Source organism: Heterodontus francisci, chromosome 30 (assembly GCF_036365525.1).
Source record: "Heterodontus francisci isolate sHetFra1 chromosome 30, sHetFra1.hap1, whole genome shotgun sequence".
NCBI lineage: Eukaryota > Metazoa > Chordata > Chondrichthyes > Heterodontiformes > Heterodontidae > Heterodontus > Heterodontus francisci.
In genome coordinates, this window is record NC_090400.1 from 56,469,229 (window position 1) to 56,489,444 (window position 20,216).

General features: G+C 41.7%; 1 protein-coding gene across 14 annotated transcripts in view; it reads left to right on the forward strand.

The window, feature by feature from the left end:
* The window catches only part of brip1 (BRCA1 interacting helicase 1), a 643,193-nt gene that overhangs the window by 262,704 nt on the left and 360,273 nt on the right, over positions 1-20,216 (forward strand). For 11 of the 14 annotated variants that reach the window (XR_010968792.1, XR_010968793.1, XR_010968791.1 and 8 more), the window contains exons 22-25: positions 4,454-4,545; positions 7,165-7,246; positions 13,961-14,188; positions 16,159-16,319. The exons of 1 other annotated variant lie outside the window; for it this stretch is intronic. Coding sequence is in view for 8 of the 13 variants with exons in the window: in XM_068010724.1 (XP_067866825.1) it covers positions 4,454-4,545; positions 7,165-7,246; positions 13,961-14,188; positions 16,159-16,319 (563 nt within the window). In the remaining 5 variants the exon portion in view is untranslated. Of the gene's footprint in view, positions 1-4,453; positions 4,546-7,164; positions 7,247-13,960; positions 14,189-16,158; positions 16,320-20,216 lie in introns of those variants that run through there. 2 more of the 14 variants (XR_010968795.1, XM_068010732.1) reach the window with 2 other exon arrangements.

Here is a 20,216-nt window from a genome sequence, read left to right on the forward strand (position 1 = left end):
TGTCCTTGTTCATGAGTGACAGAAAGCTAACAGGTACAGCAGCAAGTAATTGGGAAGGGAAATGGTATGTTGGCCTTTATCACAAGAGGATTTGAGTACAGGAGTAAAGATATCTTGCTGCAATTGTACAGAGCCTTAGTGAGATTGCACCTGGAGTATTGTGTACAGTTTTGGTCTCCTTACCTAAGGAAGGATGTACTTGCCACAGAGGAAGTGCAACGAAGGCTTGCCAGATTCCTGGGATAGCGGAATTGTCCTATGAGGAGAGACTGGGGAGGCCGGGCCTGTATTCTCTAGAGTTTAGAAGAATGAGAGATGATCTCATACAAAATTCTTACAGAGCTCGACAGGGTAGATACAGGAAGGATATTTCCCCTGGCTGGTGGGGTCCAGAACTAGGGGCACAGTCTCAGAATAAGGGGTAACCCATTTAGGACTGAGAAGGAGAAATTTCTTCACTCAAGGGGTGGTGAATCTTTGGAATTCTGTACCCCGTAGGGGTTGGAGGCTTAGTTATTGAGTATGTTCAAGACAGAGATAAATAGATTTCTAGATATTAAAGGCATCAAGAGAAATGGGGATAGTGCATGAAAATGGTGTTGAGGTAGATGATCAGCCATGATCTAGCTGAATGACGGAACAGGCTCGAGGGGCCGAATGCCCTACTCCTGCTCCTATTTCTTATCTTCCTATGTGCTGTTAGGGAGGGAATTGCAGGATTTTGACCCAGCAACAGTGAAGGAGTAGTGATATATTTAGAAGTCAGAATGGTATGTGTATTGGAGGGGGACTTGCAGGTGGTGGTATTCCCATGCGCCTGCTGCCCTTTTTCTTCTAGGTGGTAGAGGTCACGGAGTCGGAAGATGCTGCCGAAGGAGCCTTGGCAAGTTGCTGCAGTGCATCTTCTAGATGGTACACACTGCTGCCACTGTGCAAAGTTGGTGGAGAGGGTGAATGTTTAATGTGGTGAATGGGATGCCGAATATCCAGGCAAGTGGAGAGTATTCCATCACACTCCTGACTTGTGTCTTGTAAATGGTGGTCAGGCTTTGGGGAGTCAGGAGATGAGTTACTGTCTGCAGAATTCACGGCCTCTGACCTGTGCTTGTAGCCACACTATATGGCTGGTCCAGTTAAGCTTCTGGTCAATGGTGACCCCCAGGATGTTGATGGTAGAAATTCAACTATAGTAACAGCATTGAATATCAAGGGGAGATGGTTATATTCCCTCATGTTGGAAATTGTCATTGCCTGGCACTTGTGTAGCATGAATGTTAATTGCCACTTATCAGCCTAAGTTTGAACGTTGTCCAAATCTTGCTGCATGTGGGCATGGACTGCTTCAGTATCTGAAGAGTTGCGAATGGTACTGAACACTGCAGTGATCAGCGGAAATTCCAACTTCTGACCTCCTGTTGGAGGGAAGTTCATTAATGAAGCAGCTGAAGATGGTTGGGCCTAGGACACTACCCGGAGGAACTGCTGCAGCAATGCCCTGAAGCTGAGATGATTGGCCTCTAAAAACCACAACCATCTTCCTTTGTACTAGGTATGACGCCAACCAGTGGAGAGTTTTCCCCCAATTCCCATTGACTTCAATTTTGTTAAGGCTTCTTGACACCACATTCAGCCAAATGCTGCCTTGATGTCCAGGGCAGTCACTCTCACCTCACCTCTGGAATTTTGCTTTTCTACCAATGTTTAGACCTGATGCCATGAGACTTCATGGTGTCCAGAGTCAATGTTGAGGACTCACAGGGCCACTCTCTCTTGACTGTGTACTACTGTGCTGCTACCTCTGGTGGGTCTATCCTGATGGTGGGACAGGACATACCCAGGGATGGTGATGGAGAAGTCTGGGACATTGGTTGTAAGGTATGATTGAGTGAGTACGACTGCATTAGGCTGTTGCTTGACTAGTCTGTGGGACAGCTCTCCCAAATTTGACATAAGTCCCCACATGTTAATGAGGAATTGTGAAGGCACTTACCTCCTAAATCCACCAAGTTCTCACCTCTAAGTTGCCGGGTTCCTTGACACTTGGGAAACCTGGCCAATAGGAGTTAAAGTGGGAAACCTGAATGACAATGAGCTTGCAGCCTCATTATCATGTTTAAAGTTCCAACCTATCTCCTTGAAACAGGTTGGTCATCCGTCCACCTTCTGGCCTCAGTTAAGGCCAGAAATGGGTGGGTTTGGGTCAGGAAATGGACTTTAACACCCACCCTTACCCAACCTGATGCAAACCCACTCTTTTTTTAGGTTCAATTTCCCCCATGTCTTCAGATGATGTCACCAAGTGCAAAATATCGGTGAGGAAGACGGTTGGATCACTGATAGATCTATGGGGTGGGGGTGGTGGGTGGCGAGGAGAATGACAGATACTAAAGGTCGAGGAGGGAACAAAGTCACTTAAGAAGGTTCCGAAGAAGGGTCACTGACCCAAAACGTTAACTCTGCTTCTCTTTCCACAGATGCTGCCAGACCTGCTGAGTGATTCCAGCATTTCTTGTTTTTGTTTCAAAGTCACTTAAGAACTCATTTGTGATTTTAGTTAGACCCCTTTCAGTGTGATAGAGCCAGAAATCTAATTGGAGAGATCCAACTGAAATGGGCGCAAAGGCAAGAAAATAGCCACACTGCCACTTGAAGTAGCGTCAAGAGACCAGAACTATTTTCGCATTCAGGCCTTTTTGAATGTAGTCTGCATGCTATACGGGCACTCCACCTTGGGTAGGGAACTCCAGGGAATGAACGCAAGCCAGAAATGAGCCACAGTATTCCTGCTCCTTCTGGCCTCTCAAAAGTGCCTCACCTTCCCTTCCCCCACCCCATCAAAATTACTGGGCCTTTTGTGTGCAGGCCACCAGCGGTGCTTTTAAGGAATGTTGGGTAGGCCACTCGCCCTCCTGGTGCAAATGGATGAAGCGTGCAAGTGGTAGTCCATCCATTTGTACCTGAAAATTGTAATTGAGATCTTACAACAGGTGTAGGTCCCCGATTTAAATATATAAGCAATCTCCCACCTGAAAGGGGAGTTGTGCTGCTTGCACATTTACAGACCTGCCTGAAAATTGCATTTGGTGTGCCACAATTGAGAGGTTGCCCACCCCCACCCCTCCCCCTCCTGCAGTTATTAACTCTTGGGCGCTTGTTTGTTCAGGTGAGAAATGGATGTTGAAATTTGCCCTGACATCTTCCATGTCTTCTACCTTTTTTGTAAATTGTGCCCCTGGCGTTCCAGTTTTGGATCAATGCCCAGGTAATTTCTTCTGTAAATGGATTGTTGCCCCTCGCATCTAAAATTACTTCCTTGGCAGAATTTGTGGAACAGGGGATTAATTATATTCAGTTCACATTAACTGCTACCTTGATTTAGATTAAATGTAGTCTTGTGCTACACTTAAGCACTCCACCTGGGTGGAAATATTGCCATGGATTGATGTTTTGACAGCTATTCAAACTTATTTACAAGATATGGAATATTGAGAATGAGAACTAAAGTACAGCAACAATAATTTAAAATATAAAGCTCAAGTGAGCTCTCAGTAAGCCTCCTTCAATGGTTAGAATAGTCTCTTAGAATAAAACAACATCCTAAGTACTAACAAACAGACTATTAACAGTTTAATCATTCTTGCCCCCTTGATAAATGAAATGCAAGCTTGGAGTATATTTCTTTGTTGGGGAGTTTAATGTGAATGATGTAATTCCAATTTATGGAGCTGTTTCTCCAGCAGAACTTTCACAGTCTATTAAGATCTAAGCAAAGTTAGATGTATTCCCCCACCCTCCCTTCCTCCCTCCCCACCCACCCTTCCTCCCTCCCCACCCATTCAAAGTTCTGGATGTGAATAGACTCCTAGTTAAAGCAGTTAAATTTGTGCCACTACACTGGCTGTAAAACACATTGGGTTGTCCTGAGGTCATGAAAGGTGTTATATAAATGCTCGCCTGTCTTTAGAAACAAGCTTTATGAATACCTGGTAAGTAATGGGATTGAGATTTATGAAGACAAGGAGAGATGGAGATAATTGAATGATGTCTGGAACATAATAGTTCCTGCACACCTAGAGGTATCTTGCCAAAGATAGCAACAGTAAAGGGCAAATGACATCGGCTGACCAATTTCCTGAGTTTGTGCTGCTTACAAGGTACCTTGCCCAACAGTCACCCATACTGGAAAATTATAGGTGAGCTGCCCACGATTTTCTGTCCATTGATCTTCCAATATGTGAAGTCAGCAGATAATGCTTCATATTAGTGCAAATTCGGAAAGCTATCCCCATAATACAATGTTAAATTGATATTTTCAAGTTTTGCTTGATTTACCTTTGAGAGAATATGGCCTTTTCTCAGAATATTAAATGGATTGCATAGAGCCCATGACAGAACAGACTGAAATTTTTGTCTCCATACTTAATGTTCTACTAACACAAATCTTTTTTTTTAGGGTTAAAGATACACCGGTCATGCAACGGCAGTGCTAGCAGAAGAGCTACAGCAAAGAGTAGATATAAAGAGAAGAGGATTCTGCCACATGGAGTAGGGACAATCAGCTAAGAAAGAAAATTCTCCAGCATTTTAGACATTAGCTTCTAAATATAATATTCCTAGACCATGCATTTGATATAACTTGTATTAATAAGTATAAATATTTTAAATTCATTTTAACAAGCATTTCAATTTCAAATGAGGACATTTCACGAATAGAACTTTGCTGCATTCTTGATACTTTTTCCTGTCAATTTATTTATCTCTTCTCCTGAAGGCATTGATTGCTTTGGGTATGGTTCCTTGGATCCAAGCTGCTCTCTAGTGCATCACACAAGTAGCCATACTTTTCTGAGCCTAGGCTATGATACTCAGCAGACAAATAATTTGTTCAGAATATCTCAGCAAAGCCCATTTGTGTTCTCAGCTCTTCCATGCATGAACTGAATATTGATCTGGAATGGGAACCCTGGATGATTTCCCCACTCAAGCCCAAGGTTGCTGAGGTCAACTGTAGCAGTTCCACCCTGATTGATGTCAACTAACTCAGCACAGATTGGAGATTGAACCAGGGACGACCTCCATATCCCATATGGCTCAGCTATTCATTTAACTAATTCCCCCTAGCTGAGACATTTTGGTACTTTGCAGCTTCATCTGCCTTCCTTGCAAAAACAATCATGCAAAACTCCCACTTTGCAGCTTTATTAGCTATGAGATTTTTCTTAATGCTCCTGAACCTACTGCAAGAGTTCCCTGTTGATCGGTACAGAACTTGTAGCATCCTGTTACACATTTTGTATTCAATTTGATCTGAAAATTATTTAAAATGGAAAATTTGGTGAGCTAGTAATGCAGAATATGAGCTGTGCAATTGAATGAGTGTGGCAGGATCCAAAATATCTTTTGGCACAGTGGCGCAGTGGTTAGCACCACAGCCTCACAGCTCCAGGGACCCAGGTTCGATTCTGGGTACTGCCTGTGTGGAGTTTGCAAGTTCTCCCTGTGTCTGCGTGGGTTTTCTCCGGGTGCTCCGGTTTCCTCCCACAAGCCAAAAGACTTGCAGGTTGATAGGTAAATTGGCCATTATAAATTGTCACTAGTATAGGTAGGTGGTAGGGAAATATAGGGACAGGTGGGGATGTTTTGGTAGGAATATGGGATTAGTGTAGGATTAGTATAAATGGGTGGTTGATGTTCGGCACAGACTCGGTGGGCCGAAGGGCCTGTTTCAGTGCTGTATCTCTAATCTAATCTAAAAAAAATCTTCCATGATTCCCAAGATATTGAGTTACTAATTTTATTCAAATGGTCTAAACTCAGGAGAAGTTAACTCATTGTGCTTTCAACTGTCTCCCAGTGGTCAGATGAAGATTGGTATTAGAATAAGTTTAAGAACCAATAAGCTGCTTGCTTTCTTCGTCAAGAAACAATCCCAGGGAACATATTATTTCAAGTCATATTAACTTGGTAAGATGCATTTGAGCTGAAGTAGCAAAGTAGAATATGAAGTTTAAAAGTTTTCAGGGTATTCTTTTATTTTGGGAAATATTTTTAACTGTCTATATTGAAATAGAGCCTTGAACTGCTCATTAGCTTTAGTGGTACAATATTAATGAGTGGTTGAAAATACCGGCCTGTAGTTTCTGCTCGGTTGCACCTTTTTTTGTCGCAATTCGTCCAAAAGCAGCAAAATCAGCGCAAAAGATTGTGGAATTTCAACCGCAAATTATATCCATCACAATTCAAGTTTCGGCGATCTTTTACATTGTTCCAGAAGCTGGCTCCAACTACAGAATTCGTCACTCCCCACCCCCCCCCCCCCCCCACAAATCAAATTGATTGCCTTTCCGAGATTCCGCCAATTGTGCTTACTTGCAGGTCTTCCAGGACTCTAGTTGTTTGAGGATCAAGGACACTAATAGACACATTTTAAAAGCATTTGATTATAGTTTTTTCTTAATTTACTAAGAAACTTACTACTCTACACCAATATAACTAACAAATAGTTCTGAATAGTTTTTTTGTCACTTTCAGTTATTTAAAATCAGATTACTCACTGGCGGTCCAGGACGCTGTTTAAAAATGTCTATTTTTGTGGGGGGGGAAACATTTTTAGCTATATTAATTAGACTATGTCAAGTTACCATTTCTAAATATGCCAAGGAATATGTTTTGAAACCAAAAATAAAAATCTGAAACCGTGCCCAATTGAGCTGTTTCATAGCAGATTGTGTTCAGCAATATCCAAATGAGTTTAAGTGGAAACTTGAGGGGGAAAAAACGCTTCTCAATTTGTGCCCATATTGCACCCAAAACAGAAATTCTACCCCACGTTGTATAACACGGATCAAAAATATATTGTCAGTTTCATGTTGCCAGTAGCTCTGAATGCTAATAGGCTGAAAATGCACTCTGTTATGTGCTGCAATCCGCTTTTAAGGTTTAAAAGTTGTAACTACAGGTTTACTCAGAACTAATTTAAAATTAATTGCTAGTAAACATCAGTATATGTTAAAATAATTTACTCAACATGGAGCATACCCTGGATAAAATAATTTTATTAAAGTCTGCATAAATACAGTATTCCCAATTTAAGTTATTTTTTTTGTTTAAAAAATGGCCTATATTAAACACAATGTATTCTTATGCACATTCTATATATTTCAGGAAAAGAAGCAAAGACTGCAGCCATGCCAACCTGGATTATACTGTGCATCATGTGGTGTTGAACTATTACAAAATGCTGCAGGTAAATGTCAGCAGCATTTTAGAGTTAACTGATCATTTCCATTTCAAGAGAAGTGACCTACATGTCATACTATATAAAGCAGGGCTAGTAATAGTTATTAAATTTTCAGGTTTTATCTAGATATTTCTTTTCTGTTCTGTGCCAAAAGCCATTTGCGAAAGTGAGCCCTCATTCCCTACAAAGCATTGTGACACCACACACACTATATGTGGTAATGTTGCATTGAGCCGGAAACCCTTGCTACTGTTCTTAGTAGCTTTGGTGGACATACCCAGTAAGCTAAGTATCATCACCTCATTCCAGGACAATATGAAAGGCACAATTCAGCAAAGCGGTGCCTCATCAGACCCCTTTCCTATCCTGAGTGGCGTGAAACAGGGCTGTGTTCTCGCACCTACACTGTTTGGGATCTTCTTCTCCCTGCTACTCTCAGATGCATTCAAGTCTTCAGAAGAAGGAATTTTCCTCCACACAAGATCAGATGGCAGATTGTTCAACCTTGCCCGTCTAAGAGCGAAGACCAAAGTACGGAAGGTCCTCATCAGGGAACTCCTCTTTGCTGACGATGCTGCATTAACATCCCACACAGAAGAGTGTCTGCAGAGACTCATCGACAGGATTGCTGCTGCCTGCAACGAATTTGGCCTAACCGTCAGCCTCAAGAAAACGAACATCATGGGACAGGACATCAGAAATGCTCCATCCAGCAATATCGGCAACCACGCTCTGGAAGTGGTTCGAGTTCACCTACCTAGGCTCAACTATCACCAGTAACCTGTCTCTAGATGCAGAAATCAACAAGCGTATGGGAAAGGCGTCCGCTGCTATGTCCAGACTGGCCAAGAGAGTGTGGGGAAATGGCACACTGACATGAAACACAAAAGTCCAAGTGTATCAAGCCTGTGTCCTCAGTACCTTGCTCTATGGCAGCGAGGCCTGGACAACGTATGTCAGCCAAGAGCGATGTCTCAATTCATTCCATCTTCGCTGCCTCCAGAGAATCCTTGGCATCGGGTGGCAGGACCGTATCTCCAACACAGAAGTCCCCGAGGCGGCCAACATCCCCAGCATATACACCCTACTGAGCCAGCGGCGCTTGAGATGGCTTGGCCATGTGAGCCGCATGGAAGATGGCAGGATCCTGAAGGACACATTGTACAGCGAGCTTGTCACTGGTATCAGACCCACCGGCCGTCCATGTCTCCGCTTTAAAGACGTCTGCAAACGCGACATGAAGTCCTGTGACGTTGATCACAAGTCGTGGGAGTCAGTTGCCAGTGATCGCCAGAGCTGGCGGACAGCCATAAAGGCGGGGCTAAAGAGTGGCGAGTCGAAGAGACTTAGCCGTTGACAGGAAAAAAGACAGAAGTGCAAGGGGAGAGCCAACTGTGTAACAGCCCCGACGACCAATTTTATCTGCAGCGCCTGTGGAAGAGTCTGTCACTCTAGAATTGGCCTTTATAGCCACTCCAGGTGCTGCTTCAGAAACCACTGAGCACCTCCAGGCGCTTACCCATTGTCTCTCGACACAAGAAGGCCAAAGAAGAGTATGACGTGTACCCTCTGAAGATCTAGACTTTCAAAAGCAGAAGAATAAACCCTTCAAATCTTGAATTAGGCTACAGAACAATTTATTAAGATAGATGCACAGCAGCACTAAGCAATGCAGCAGCTTGCTTGTAACCCATGCTCCCTTTTGGTTCAAAAATACCCACTTCAGGCTCACTTGTACTCATTTGCTAAGATTGGTGATAGAGAAAAATATTCTCTTAATATGGATTTACATCGGTATGCATATCAGAAAAGGATGAAAAGGCTAAGGTAAAAGCAAAATACTGCAGATGCTGGAAATTTGAAATAAAAACAGAAAATGCTGATAGGCTGATGAAAGGTCACAGACCTGAAACGTTACGTCTGCTTCTCTCTCCACAGATGCTGCCTGACCTGCTGAGTATTTCCAGTGTTTTCTGGTTTTATTATATATGAAAAGGCTGGGGGTCTCTTTTGAAAAAAGAAGGCTGAGGGGTGGCCTAATAGAGGTCTACTATGAAGGGTTTTGACAGCGTGGATACAGAAAGAATGTTTCCACTTGTGAGGAAGAGTATAACTGGAGGCCAGCAATATAAGAAATCCAACAGGGAATTCAGAAGCAACTTCTTTACACAAAGAGTGGTGAGAATGTGGAACTCACTACCACAGGGAGTGGTTGAAGTGAATAGTATAGATGTATTTAAGGGGAAGCTCGGCAAGCATATGAAGGGGAAGGGAATAGAGGGTTCTGATAGGTTTAGATGAGGAAAGATGGGAGGAGGCTAGAGTGGAGCATAAACACTAATGAACTGGGACGAATAACCAGTATATCATATATGTAATTCAATGTAATTATTGCTGTTCTGTTCCATTTTTGGTCTGCCTTATGTTGCTTGTAGTTCTCAGTGCCAATGGATGAGGAAAGACATAGCACTCCTGATCAATTTTTGTTGTTCTTTCATGGGATGTGGGCATTGCTGGCAAGGCCAATATTTTTTGCCCATCCCCAATTGCCCTTGACAACTGGGTGACTTGCTAGGCTAGTTCACAGGGCAGTTAAGAGTCAGCCACTTTGCTGTAGGTCTGGAGTCACATGTAGACCAGACCAGGTCAGGACAGCAGATTTTCTTCCCTAAAGGACATTAGTGAACCAGATGGGTTTTGATGACAATTGATAGTTTCATGGTACCATTACTGAGACCAGCTTTCAATTCCAGATTGTTTTATTAATTCACTTGATTAATTGAATTTAAATTCCACGAACTGCTGTAGTGGGGATTTGAACCTGTGTCCCCGGGATATTAGCCTGGGCCTCTGGATTATTCATTCAGCAACATTAACACTATGTCAGCGTCTCCCCTCTAAATTAAACCCGGACGTCCATTAGATGGAATCTATATGTGGTGTCTCATCTACCCACCACAGAGCCTCAATGTACCACCTTCACACTATTCCCATTTTGTCAGAGATTAGATCAAAAGTGGCGATATTAAGAGACTTTAATCAGGATAATTTTCTGTAGTTCAGAAATAATACTCTTTCAGAATGTGGGCAAATTTAGATACAGGGAGCATGCGTTTAATTAGATCCCTAGCTATCGCCGTACTCTTCAATGTAAGAAGGGGTGGTTGCCATCTGTTTTAGTCATAGTCATAAATTCCGAACTTCATAGAACAGATAAATGAAACACTTGAGAAAATGGAATGAGTCAAGTAAGTCTTGCTTCTGTTCTCAGTGATGATTTTCATTTTTGAGGAAACAGTATCATCACTTATGCTCAATACTCTCTCCTGTCTTAACGGTCATTCAGAAGATTCTAGTAACATGAAAATTTCATAGTCGTCGTACAGCAGAAAAGCATCTTAAAATAAGTAAACATATTATGAAGGCAGATCCGTTTTGGTATAGGAAGGAAGGATGACTGAGATAAAACAAAGATGTTTTCAAGTACACAAGAAATAGGAGCGGGAGTAAACCATGTGCCCGTCGAGCCTGCTCTGCCATTCAGTACAATCATGGCTGATCATGGGCTCCACCTTCACTTTCCTGCCAGCTCCTCATATCCCTTGATTCCCTGAGAGACCAAAAATCTGTCTATTCCAGCCTTAAATTATATTCAACGATGGAGCATCCACAACCGTCTGGGGTAGAGAATTCCAAAGAGTCACAACCCTTTGAGTGAAGTAATTTCTCCTCATCTCAGTCCTAAATGATCAGCCCTTTTATATTGAGACTGTGCCCCTGTGTTTTAGATTCCCCGACCAGTGGAAACAATTTCAGCATCTACCCCATCAAACCCCTTCAGAATCTTGTATGTTTCAATGAGATCGCCTCTCGTTCTTCTAAACTCCAGAGAATATAGGTCCAGTTTACTCAGCCTCTCATCATTGGTCCCTGGGATGAGAGGGTTGTCCTATCAAGTGTACCTTTGCTGTACTGCCTCCAATGCAAGCATATCCTTCCTTAAATATGGAGACCAAAACTGCACACAGTGGGCTGAATTTAATGGGCCCCCGGAGACAGATTCAGAGGCCGGGTGGCCACAGAATTGCAACAAGGGACGAAGAGCCCCTTGCACTGGAATTTAGACGGGGGCGGCTGACGATGACCTTCCCACCCAGAGGCCAATTGATTCCCTTAAGTGGTCTATTGCTGGCCTCTTCCCGCCGCCGCTGGGATTTAACCAGCGGTGGGGGGGGGGGGCAGCCTTCACCATATGGGGAGGACACCCAGTAAAATAAGGTGGCCTCTCTGTGGGCTTGGGGGAGTTCTGCCCTCCTCCCTGGGCAACCTGTGGCCCACGGAGGGCCCTCATCAGGAAACACTCCACCTACGTTACCCCTTCTCACTGCCTCCCTGCCAGGGCCCGCTGGTCTGGCTGCAGTGACCCCTCTTCACTTACCTTTGGGTCTGGGCTCTAGCGCTGGGCCTGGGTTCAAGGCCTCTTGTAGTATCGACAGTGGCCATAGCTCTCAGTGGCGCTGCTGATACCATTTGAGCTGCCAGCAGCTCTTGGAGGTGGTATCCCTGTCTTTAAAGGAACAGGGATCCCAGTATCAGGCACTTATGTGCCTGAGTGCTAATAGATCGTGCCAGGGGAGCTCCAAAAGACCGAGGCAGAGTTCCCCATGCTTTTTTGGCCTGGCGCTGGGAGCCCCTCTGGCGCAACAAAATCCAGCCCAGTATTCCAGATGTGGTCTCACCAAAGTTCTATACAATTGTAGCAAGACTTCTTTATTCCTGTACTCCAAACCCCTTGCAATAAAGGCCAACATGCCATTCACCTTCCTAATTGCTTGCTGTACCCGCATGCTAACTTTCTGCATTCCTTGTTTTCATGTTAGAATTTCTAGTACTGACACATATCTACTTAATGTAATTTATGTGGCATAAAATTCATCCTGTTAATTTGAGAGAATAAACTAATAATAGTAATGAACCCATTAACTGTTTAATGAGCCCAAGTCTTTGAAGTGTGATGATAAGCACAATGTTCCAGCCTTGTCAAAAAATATTCTTTGGCATCAGGGGAAAAAAGCCTCTCAACATTACCTGTAATGTAATCTAATCATACATTTTAGAACATTATTTACGAATTGCCTACCCTTAACCAATCCAGTCTGATCTTAAATGGATTTTGGGATCATTACTTTAAGTCTTACAAGCAAATCTTGACCAGAATCTTGATGCTGTAACTTACAATAGGGTTGAAATAGTGGAAGCACAGTTAAGAGGATCATTCCCTACTAGTGGTTGACAGTATCTTCCATAAAGGCATCCCAGCCTAGACAATGAAATGATATAGATGAAAATGAGATTGTTGTATTCACAAGTTTTTTTCCTAAGCTCCTACTTCTGTGCATTCCTTACTAGAAAGCGCTGGTCCTGATGTGAGGATATTCTCAGCTTATCTTCCCATGAGAGCAACTCTCAGTGTACATTATGTAGATAAAGGCTAAATTAATTTATAAGTAGACCCCTTTGCTGAACTGACTTTCAAGATGGTATTGTTTTTCTTAAGTTCTATTTGTCATTAGATGAAAGTGGAATTAATAAAGTGTACAGACCATAAAGCCTTTAAAAATTAGGATGTGAATTATGAAAAAAAGGATTAATAAGGCTTCATTCCTGCATTCACTCAGTTCTTTAAAATTTTAAAGCTTGCTGACTGCATTTTTCCCTACCTAAAATCAGTGACCAATATCAAAATTATCAGATGCTTCTACAAAGTGTTTGCTTATCTTAGTAGTAGCAGTCTTGCCTTGGAACCAGATGTTTAGGTTCAAGCCCCATTCCAGAGACACATGATCTAGGCTGACACACAAGTGCAGGCCTGAGGGAGTGTTGCATTGTTGGAGATGCCATCTGGATGAGGTGTTATACTAAGATGTCTGCTTGCCCAGATAGATGTAGAAAAACCCTTAGCACTAGTTGAAGAAGAGAAAGGGAGTTCTTTAAGTGCTTCAAACAACATTTATCTCTCAACCAGTGTCACTAAAACATATTATCTGGTCAATTATCTTACTGTATTTTGAGTCCTTGCTGTGTGCAAACTGTCTGCCACACTTCCTTATAGGAGCAACCACACTTCAAACATTTGGCTGTGAAGTGCTTTTGGAAGTTTTTAAGATGTGAAAGCTGCTATATAAATGAAAGTTCATTTTTCCTTTCTGTAAATTCATATACATTTCAGTCAAAATTCTAAGTACTAAATCTTTGTTGACATTTTGGTTCTTTCTAGTCTCTTGTCATGGAGGCACAAGCATCAGATCAAATCTAATTGCAGGAATGCTATTTTAGTTCTGAAGGAATTAATAAGAGCCCTGACCTGTTTGCCAGTTCAGCTTCATTCCCTTAAGGATGTGTAGGTCAAGATGAACCTAATGTTGAAGTAATATGTCAACACTTTGAAATTTTGTGAAAGTTGAACCGGAAAGTGAATTGAGTAGGAATGGGCAAACTTTCAAGTAAAATTCCTCATTTCAGATGTATTGTTTTAAAGGAATAGTTTGGAGGAAAGCATTACTTTTAAATAAGGGATAAGTAAACTTTTATTTAAGACTAAATCGTTTAAAAGTTATATTGGAAGCACGCACTATTGGATGTTGGAGTTTTTAACTCGATCAGTGTACACACACTGGTGATGTTTTTAAATGTTGTAACAGAGTTGAGGTCTATTTTCAGAATCAATGGTAAAAACTACCTATAACAGAGACAACATGAGTAAACTGAGGAATGTAATCCAAACTGCTAACAAAAAATTCAGCCTTCAAAAACTCTGCTGCAGCTGTCGGAATGAAACAGATCATACCACAGACTCCAATGAAATTCTGTTAGTTGTTGAAAATGAAAGAGGAATTTACAACCTTAAGAAAAACACACAGGCTTATGAAGTTACGGTCGTGAGTCAAGGTATGAATAAAGTCAATCCTCATTATAAACTCATTGGGATTTGAATTTTTTTTCTGTGCACTGTTTTTAGCACTATGGTGCATTCTTGCCTTTGCTACTATTATTGTTTTAAGTATATTAATTATTACTGTGCTAAAATAACACAACCAGGATTCGAACCCATGAAACATTAACCAGCATAAAAAATAGTGGACAGAGAAAATTTAACGCCATAGTGGCTCACCATGATCTTCATATTGTGGCTTAAATTTAGCCAAGGATCAACTACACTGACATTGGAGATTTACCTGGATCTAACGAAAAACTTTAATAGAGTTACACAACTACAAATCCCACCATATCTAAGCATCCTCCTCCAGTTGTATCTTCAAAGGTACACCCTCCACTTTTCTGACTATCCTCCAGTGTATTCCTCGTCTCTCTATGGTACTATTGATGATAAAGTCTTCAGTCATCTCAGTCCTACATTCTGAAACTTCCATACAGCCTTCAGCCTTGCTACTTCCCTCCAAATCTTCAGGATTCTCTTGAAAACCTACCCCTTTGGTCCGCAATCGGGCTAGCTCTCCAGTCAAGGGACTGGAAAATGGGGTAAATAGATGGTTACATCTGTGTACCGCCACTGTTTCTTTTTATTTAACTCCAACCATTATATGGGGCCATAGGCCTGTGTCAAAAAGGTATGTCAGGGAGTTCTTGGTTATCCTGGAAATTGTGCCATTTTGCTTTTGAAGCACCTTAGTACAACTGGTTGATTCCTGGCAAATTTGAACCAGTAAAAAAGATACCTTCCCACTATCCGCAACTTAATTTTGTCCATCAAGTTTTCTACCATATTTTCTGACTCTCCAATAGCAACAACCAGCATATCAGCATGAATAATAATTATTGTGAGTAATTACTAATATATTAGAAATAGCTTCAATTCCAGAAAAACCAAATTCTTATTGCAATTTTTGTTATATTTATTGTTTTTAAAGCTAGAATCTTAATTGTACATTCATTTGTTCTCAACATCGTTGCAATTGTAAAGAAATGTCTTATTTGAACACCATTGCAAGAAAAACAGTGGGGGTTGCCCAGATTCATTATCAGACAGCGGAATCCAATTAGTCGCTATAATCAAAGCGTTTGAATTCTATAGAATCATTGTTGTACCTTTTGTAAAATCCAGATCTGTGATAGTAATCTAATTTTTAGGTTCCTGTGTTTTTAACTGAGTTGTCTCTGTGTAAATCAGCATACGGATGCATATGGTTTCATTCATAGTTCAACAGTTCTGTTTTTTAACCAGCAAGTTGACCTTTCATTCCTGTTCTACTGGCTCTAGTGCTTAGCAGTTTTGTTATTTTAATTAAAATAAGATACTGGTGAAGTTGCCTGGAGCAGCAACAGGTTCTCAGGTCCCTTGGTATTTATGCAAAAGCTGATAGATGGCACACAACTAGCTCTTTTAATTACAAATTAACGACAGCAAAACTTGAAAACTTGATCTCATAATAGTTAATCCTTTTACAAAAGGGATTATTTGTGCAAAACTGCAATATTGGCATAACATGGCACAATTATATACTGTGCATCATTGTGACATGCCATCCTTTGTGTGTTTGAAATATGATGAATTTAATCAGAAAAATTAGCCATTGTGAACATTTAAATAAACATTTTAAAATGGCTAGTCCCTAGATTTAACAATCCCATATTAACGTAAATCCTAACCTTAACCCCATTCAAAATAGCTATTGACATCTTGTACAGCTATAGCCAGCCCCAGAACTCTTTCCAGTTTTTTTTGTTTGCTCAAATATTTGCTTTTCCTTTCTTCACATCCATTTGATGTGTTACAAAAATGTGATATAGTAAAACATCTCCAGACCCATTTGCAAATGTGAAATTGAGCAGTCAGCAGAATCTCTATGTTTCCGTACACCATCCCACAGTCATTTCCCTGTCTTTTGTTTGTTTGATAGGCATGCAACAGACTGGCCTATCGTTAAATGCCATCTGGAATTCACAGGAATGTACTTTGACCAGCTACTTACAATGCAGAAACTGTGTCAGCCAGTCAAATCCGCAATGTTTATTGGTGGGTGCTGAAATAATACAACTGAAAAACTTTGGAAAACCAAAGGTAGGGAACCCACACCAGAAAATTATTTATATGTTGACCAGTATGTAGACAGCCATAACATTTTTAAAACACCAGGGATTTACCTTTTTTTTCCCAAAAATGGCTTACAATGTTCCCTTAGACTAAAAAGTTATTTACATTCATAGAAAAAGTGTTAATCACTTTCTGGCAGGAGGAGAACACATTTTCAGGTATCATTCATTAGAGCTCTTAATGGAAAAATTACGTAAGTCTCACAATTTCCAAGTTAAGGGAATATAGCAGTTTCTGGTTTAAAGCAGTGTGATCCGCACATTTTGTAACTTTAGGCAGAGTTCAGTATAATAACCTAGCACATGTTAATACCTTAACACACAGGAAATGAGCCTCCTTTAAGTCAGCTGTACTGATCAGAAAATTGTGATTTATAGTTCAGAAATCAATAGGTCGTCACATTATTGGTTACTAGTGTGTCTTTCCTTGTCCATAATGTACTGCCCTGGAAATGACTATCTTGGGCAAATGACCCCATGCACTCGGAACTATGCCTATGAGGAGATCAGAAGGCTGGTAAAGTACTGTCCCTACTACCGGAATAATCTGGTGGAAGGTGCGTTAATAACTCCATGATTTTAAAATAGCCAACAATTTCCTTCAACTGCCAGGCTACAAACATCACCAGGGCAGGCCACAGAAACCTAAAATACTAAGGAACCAACAGAAACCTGTGGTGAAATCCTTTAGCCTCGAAAGGCCAGAAGTGGTGACTTAGGTCAAAATGAGGCATTTTACCAAGATTCTCTTAATTGCATTCCATTAGACAAGTATCCTTAATTATTATAATTAGTTCACAAAAAACGTTGGAATACATGCTATGCCTGGAAAAACATTCTTTAAGTAAATATTAACTTGACTTCAGTATCTATACATGAACAACACTTGTATTACCTAATAATACCCATCTTTTACTCTTTAAAGAAGGTTGGCTGTTTGACATCCTTCCATCTACAAAAGGTGATGGACACTCAGCAAGCAATACATTTAGGTGGGGTGTTTTCTCTTGGTACACCTTTGCTGATGGCTTTGAAGGCCAATCCTTGAGAGGCAGGTTCTGCTACATGAAGCTGCCAAGTGACACTGAGAGTTGTTTTTGGCATTGGCGCCTGTTGCCAAGCTGCTGTTATCACTGGTTGTCGTGGTAGTGCACGCCAGTCCACAGGTTGTGTCGCCATTTCCATCTTTCACCAGCTAGTGACTCCCAGATGCGATAGTTGACATTTAGGGCCTTCATATCATGCTTGCAACTATCTTTGAAGCGGAGCTTTGGGCTCCCCACTGATTGTGTGGCCCCGGCTACCTCACCATACGGAAGATCGTTGGGTATGCAGCTGTTTTCCATCCTGCGGATATGTCCAATCCACCGCAGACACCTATGATTAGTGCCAATGCACTTGGGAGCTGTCTTTGAGAGGGCTATCGCATTTGTGATTTTATCCGGCCAGGATATACCCATAATGTGCTGCAAACACATGCTAGGGGGAGGCGGTGGCGTACTGGAATTGTCACTAGGCTAGTAACCCAGAGACCCCAGGTATTGCTCTGGGGACATGGGTTCGAATCCCACCACAGCAGAAGGTGGAATTTGAATTCAATTAACAAATCTGGAATTAAAAAGCTAGTCTAATGATGGCCATGAAACCATTGTCGATTGTTGTAAAAACCCATCTGGTTCACTAATGTCCTTTAGGGAAGGAAATCTGCTGTCCTTACCTGGTCTGGCCTACATGTGACTCCAGATCCACAGCAATGTGGTTGACTCTTACATACCCTCAAAATGGCCTAGCAAGCCACTCCGTTCAAGGGCAAGTAGGGATGGGCAATAAATGCTGGCCTGGCCTGCGACGCCCACATCCCATGAAAGAATTTTAAAAAAACAGCAAAGATGGAAATTATTGAGCTTCTTTTCCTGATAGCTGTAAGTCACCCATGTTTCACAGCCAGACAGCAAGCTGCTGAGAACACAGGCCTTATAAACCATGACCATGGTCCTAAGGGTCAGCTTGGTGGTGGATATGCTAGTGCATTATGCATCAAAAATCAGAGTTACCAGTACAAGGGCAAAAACATACATTAGAGCCACCTGTAACTCCATAAGTAAGTGAATCACAGTGTGTGAGCATAGAATCATAGAAATTTACAGCAGGGAAGGAGGCTATTCTGCCCATCGTGTCCTCGCTGGCCAACAAGTAGCCATCCGGCCTAATTCCACTTTCCAGCTCTTGGTCTGTAGCCTTGTAAGATATGCACTTGAAATGTGCAACCAAGTACTTTTCAAATGTAATGAGAGTTCCTGCCTCTACCACCTTTCAGGCAGTGAGTTCCAGATCCTCACCACCCTCTGGGTAAAAAAAAGTTCCCATCGAATACCTCCTAAACCTCCTACCTCTTACCTTAACTCTATGCCCCCTGGTTATGGACCCCCTCAACCAAGGAGAATAGGACCTTCCTATCCATTCTATCTAGATCCCTCATAATTTTATACACTTCAGTTAGGTCTCTCCTTAGCCTCATCTGTTCCAAAGAAAGCAACCCTAGACTATCCAATCCTCATAACTAAAATTTTCCAGTCCAGGCAACATCCTGGTAAATCTCCTCTGTACCCCTCTAGTGCAACCTTTCCTATAATGCGGTGACCAGAACTGACAACAGTACTCCAACTGTGGCCTAACTAGTCTTTTATACAATTCCAGCATAATCTCTCAGCTCTTATATTCTATGCCTCAGCTAATAACGGCATATGCCATATGCCGCCTTGACCAGCTATGTACCTGTCCAGCTACCAGCAGGGATCTATGAACATGCATTCCAAGGTTCTTCCTCTACACTTCTCAGTATCCGACCATTTATGGTGTGTTCCCTTGCCTTGTTAGCCTTCCCCAAGCAGTCATGGAGCATGAGAACTCGGTATTTCCGTTGGTTGTGTGCAGATTGCGAGGGGCTGAACAAGACTTAAACTCAAGTTTCAAACAAAAAGGCAGGAAGGCCGATGGTTTAATAGAGCCATCTTCAAAGTGATTGTGTCAGAGTAGCAATATGATATTTACAGTGTTGTAACTAGCCTGGAATAGAGGATGGGATAATCCATCTCTGAGGTATGTTATGTGGTAGATCATTGGCTGCACTACAGGCCACTGTGGAGAGAATAGCAACTAATATGGACTGTACGCCATTCCTCTAAACAGAGGACTAAACATTATAGAGGCATTGTTCCAAATGCTTTGACTTGCTTAAAGTCTCCTATGCAAGGATTGGAGAGACTTTTAGAGAGGTTGCAGTCAATCAAAAAGCAAGAAAAAAAACAAAGGCAAAATACTGAAAATGCTGGAAATCTGAAATAAAAGCAGAAAATGCTGAAATACTCAGCAGGTCTGTCAGCACCTGTGGAGAGAGAAACTGAGTTAACGTTTCAGGTCGATGACCCTTCATCAGAAGAATTACATTTGTCCAATCTAAAACTGGATTTTTTGGATCAGCATAACCAGCACTTGCCTTTAGTACAGCAACTTGAATGTAGAAAACGTCCCATACCGCTTCACATTGGCATATCAAAAGAAAAACTGAGATTCTATTGGGTCGAAATGTCACAGGTCGAAGAAATAATGGCATACTTACTGAAGGAGAACACTAGCAGACTTATGCAGATACAGAAGATATTTACAACATTTGTCAGTCAGAAATTGTGGCAGTCATTTACAGTAGAATTTTCTTGATCATCCCTGAACACTCATCCTGCTTAATTCTTTCTTTGCAAATAAGCACGGAGTCTCTATGACAAATACAGCAAATTACTTGACTAGCATTTGAAGTGTTAAAGTACATTTCCTCATGCATAAATCCATTTCAATGTATTATAATGTG